At 40.9% G+C, this 4,833-nt stretch overlaps 1 protein-coding gene across 1 annotated transcript; it reads right to left on the minus strand.

The window, feature by feature from the left end:
- Nucleotides 1–1,257: 1,257 nt before the first annotated feature.
- LOC119484390 (rho GTPase-activating protein 1-like) lies at nucleotides 1,258–3,646 on the minus strand. Its single transcript, XM_037763191.1, has 5 exons — nucleotides 3,569–3,646; nucleotides 3,366–3,443; nucleotides 3,058–3,186; nucleotides 2,204–2,307; nucleotides 1,258–2,115 (listed from the first exon to the last, which is right to left on the minus strand). The coding sequence occupies exons 1-5, from the start codon at nucleotides 3,600–3,602 to the stop codon at nucleotides 1,948–1,950; spliced, it is 513 nt and encodes a 170-aa protein (XP_037619119.1). The 5' UTR covers nucleotides 3,603–3,646; the 3' UTR covers nucleotides 1,258–1,947.
- Nucleotides 3,647–4,833: the final 1,187 nt, after the last annotated feature.

Consider the following 4,833-nt stretch of genomic DNA (forward strand, 5'->3'; position numbering starts at 1 on the left):
AAGCGTGAGGATGCACCACGGAGTACAGACAATGATAACTGCAGAAATACAAGATTCATTATAATAAAAGAACAGTCCGACGTGTTGGAAAATGCAGGAATTTGAGCTGATTCTATTTACACAGCTCTACTCTTTTAGCCAAACTTAAACCCTAGGCTGCTGTTAGTGTGGACTGATGATGTACCTAAATTGGGTCGGACCTTCCACCAGCACTGGCCTACTAGGTGCTCAGACAGCTGTCCTGTGTATCACGACTGTACCATAAGCCACTAGTTCCCAACCCCTTTTGGCCCCTTAAAATAACCAGATGAACCCTCATCAAAGGTGGTTTATCTGAGATTTTGAGATAAGCCTGAAACAATAAACACAATTTTGGATAGCAGTGATGGTTAGACACCGTGCAGGGTCCCAGCTGGAGAGTTAGGAACCACTACCTTAAGCTACATTTACACACACTTGTGCAGTAAATAGTCCCAAGTCTTGACTTTGAGGTTTTAGTTAAGTCGAAACTGACAAGTCCGAAGTCAAGTCAAAGTCTTAAACTTTGTTTCACGTCCTGAACAAGTCATTACTTGTTTGTGTGTTGCTCTGCACTGACAAACACATTCCTCTCCTGCTCAAACATTGATTAAACGTGTATCTGTTGGCAGGAAAATGAAGAGTTGATTAGCTGCACACTATTTCATAACACAAGTCCAAGTTTTCTTTACCAGTAATTGTGACAGATTAAAAGACCTGCAGGAAAACATGGAGGAAGTGTTGCATTAAATTCAAAATAAAGACCTGGTTCTCTCTGCCATTAAGGTAAATAAAAGCCCTGCACACTATTTAAAAACTCCTGGTAATGACGTGCTGAACGGCTTGTGTCTTAGTACTTCTGTTTTTGTATTACTAAATATTATTATCCCATACCATTAAAAAAAAAAAAGACAATTATAATGTGATGGGAAAAAGTGTGGAAATACAGAGATTATATTATTAATACAATGTTAAAGTCAAATAGGCCTTTAGTAATGAGAGAGCCATAAAGAATCATAAATATCAGTCACCATTAGGATATAGTACAGTATATTACAGAGCTCCTCAGTCTGAAATCAGTCCAGGTCCAGGTCCAGGTCCAGGTCCAGCACTCATTTCATCCACATGCACAGCTGTGTTTGGGTTCTAACAATTAATGACCTGCTGGTGGAATCACACAGCTTGGTTTCTCCTGGTTACTATAGTTACAGCATTTCAAAGATTGTCCACAACATTTGGTACCAAGTTCACCATTTGTAATTTAACCTGAGACTTTCACACCTCCATTCTCTTCATCTCTCCTCTCTTTAAGTTTGGGATCATAATCCTAGAGGGGACGTTTGATAACTGCACTGTGTTATCGTTGATTATGCAGTTTTTTGGCACTACATAGAAAACAGCAGAGAGACAGACTGACAACAGCACAGCACAGGAATACAGAGCATGACTGGGCACGTCTAACTGCTATTAATCTCCCTACAGAGATAAAGGATGACAGCCTGAGACAGGTATAAACACATGCACTTAGGACTGGAAGTTTTGAAAGGTTGGTTGGGTGTAATGGGGTGGCGGAAGAGTCAGAAATGTACTATGTGACCGAACTGCAGCCAGTGGTTGTGTGAGACTAACCATGCATTCACACTGGAACCAACATAGTCAAAGTGACCCAGTGTGAGTGGATGGTTAGTCAACAACGTATTAGCTGTAGAATTTTGTGCTATTGTTTATTGAGGGTTATGTGGCTGCAGTCTAATGTATGTACCATTTCCACCCACATGCCTGGTTTGGAAATGCGGGCTAGAAGCTAGCAGCAGTCCAACAACACACTGCTAATGGGCCAATCACAATGTAAGGACTGGTGGGGGACAAAATGAGATGGGAAATGGTGCTTCTTACTGGAAGAGAGACTGCAGGATGAAGGGGTAGGGTTTAGGTAAAGACCAGATGCTGCTGGTCCAGCAGGGCTCTGGTGAAGTTGTTGATTGGCCCGATGGCGCTGAGTGACATGGCGTTGTCCCGCCCCCAGAGCAGATTAGGACCAAACACCACAGCCAGGTTACTGTTGGTCATCTTATTCACTTCACTGTTGGCTGATACCTAAACACACACACAGACAGGTTACTATTGGTAATGATATAAAAGTTCTGGAAGGTAATTAGTGGGAAGTGTAGTCTATCAGCTGTACCTGTGCCAGGAATGTGACGAGGTATCGCAGTGATGCATAGTTTTCTTCTGGCAGCGACTCTACCAGTGCCTTCATAATTTCCCCCTGGCTGTCACTGGATACAGCTGGCACACACCAAACACAAACACCACTGATCATTAGAGCTCATTCAGGATGTAGATGTCAATCAGTACATTTACATGTCCACAAATAAGAAATCAGGCTACACAGGATTTCAGACGCATTTGAATACACCGTGGTAACTTGGTTACTGTAAATCTGCATAATAAACGGCAGGTCAGTGATCAGATTTCAAGTGTTTTCAAATATAAGTCAAAGTTAACACGATAATAACGCAAATTCGCTTTAACGCCACTAATTTCTTTAACGCATTTACACAATCGATCTTTCAGAGGTTGTAGAGTCTCAGTTTTAAAAGCTAGAGTGAAGATACTGGTGTCTTATGAAACTACAAAATCTAAGGAATCCATCGGTACCAACCGTGTTATAATAGCTTGTCGCAAAGGAGGTTAAACAACTCTCTAAACTTACGCTAAATTTTGGTGAGGAAAAACTGCGATGGCCATTTTCAAAGGGGTGAAAATGGGTTCTATGGGTACCCACGAGTCTCCCCTTTACAGACATGCCCACTTTATGATAATCACATACAGTTTGGGGCAAGTCATAGTCAAGTCAGCACACTGACACACTGACAGCTGTTGTTGCCTGTTGGGCTGCAGTTTGCCATGTTCTGATGTGAGCATATTGTTTTATGCTAAATGCAGTACCTGTGAGGGTTTCTGGATCAATATCTGTCATTGTTTTGTGTTGTTCTGATAATGAAACGGAAAATAGTGCTGAATGTTTGAACATACAGGTGAAGTTGACAATGTCGTTGTAGAGCTGGAAGGTCAGCAGAGGCTCCGGTAGTTCCCTCAGGAATGTCTTCAGAATCACAGCAGCCAAGTGGACGTCTTCTATCTCTCTGAAATTCACCGTCTCACCTACAAAACACACACATGTAGGCGCAAGGTGAACACAAGCAGCAATCTTTTACAACATGACGCTTTCCCACTTCCTGTGTAGACAGGAAGTAAAAAGGCAAAACAACGGAGTTGGAGCGCTTCCTTGTGCTTAAACGCATAAGCTCAATAGACTGGTTAAACAGGCATGTTGATCCTACCCGAATTGTATCTGAGCTGGACCTCCTTCACCAGAGTCACGTTGGCAGATCGTCTGAAGATGCCTTCAATCTCCAAACCTGACACACACAGTGAAGAACAACAAGGCGGTTCTTAATGAGAGAACGATTCACTGAGGCGATCTACAGTTAAAGTTGAGTAGTGCATTATGTTTGTATTTCTATCACAACAAGAAAAGAGTCACCTTGCTCTGAAAGGAAGCTAATGGTGTCTCTCATCACCACAGGAACGAGGTCATCATCTGGATTCCTCTGTCTGAGCCTGACACACACACACTCACACATACACAGTGGTTAAGATAACAAGCTTAGACCAATGATGTTATTATAAGCTGACTGGGGCTTTAAAACATTACCATCTATAAACTTCATGCATTTAACATTTAGAGCAAATGGTGTGAGTGCAATCTGTTTTCAGATCCTTTGCTTTTACTACAGTATATCAATACCACACCATGAAAATGCTCCACTGCAAGTAAAACTCCTGTATTCAAAACCTTACTGAAGTAAAAGTATTATCAGTAGGGCTGTTGAATTTAACGCATTTACGCAAAATCATTTTAACGCCACTAATTTCTTTAACACATTAACGCAACTTGCAATTTTAGGTAGTTGCAGGCTCAGTTTTAAAGCTAAAGTGAAGATCCTATGAAACTAGAAAAACCTAAGGAATCCATTGGTATACAAATACCATAATAGCTTGTCGGGAAGAACACTAAATAACGCTCCAAAACTGGGGTCCCTTGACCTCTGACCTCCAGATATGTGAATGCAAAAGGGTTCTATGGGTACCCACGAGTCTCACCTTGACTATGACTTGCCCCAAACTGCATGTGATTATCATAAAGTGGGCATGTCTGTAAAGTCAGCACACTGACACACTGACAGCTGTTGAGTTTGCCATGTTATGATTTGAGCATATTTTGTATGTTAAATGCAGTACCTGTGAGGGTTTCTGGACAATATTTGTCATTGTTTTGTGTTGTTAATTGATTTCCAATAATAAATATATACATACGTTTGCATAAAGCAGCATATTTGCCCACTTCCATGTTGATAAGAGTATTAAATACTTGATTAAAATGTGTGATTAATTTGCCCTAATTGTCAGCTAAATGTACCTAAAGTTAAAGAGTTCATTGTGCGTTAATGTGTTCCATGTCAGGGTTTTCCTATTAGATCTGATGTTTCTGGATTAATATGTCTGCTGCACTTATATTTTTACATTTTTGCAGCTTGTGCTAATTTTGGGGGAAAAAGGATATTAAGGTGTAAATGTGTTACAGTGAACTGTGCGCACAAATGTGAGGGACTTGTGAGATAGATGAATGAAAAGTATGGTCAAAATCAAAGTAGTAGAGCATAAGCCAAGATTAACTTGTCAAAACTGGTTAGTACAACAACTGAGTAGTACTAACCATGACTGGTTTATTGACACTGACCTCCAGAG

The sequence above is a fragment of the Sebastes umbrosus genome, unplaced genomic scaffold (assembly GCF_015220745.1).
Source record: "Sebastes umbrosus isolate fSebUmb1 unplaced genomic scaffold, fSebUmb1.pri scaffold_194_arrow_ctg1, whole genome shotgun sequence".
Classification (NCBI taxonomy): Eukaryota; Metazoa; Chordata; class Actinopteri; order Perciformes; family Sebastidae; genus Sebastes; species Sebastes umbrosus.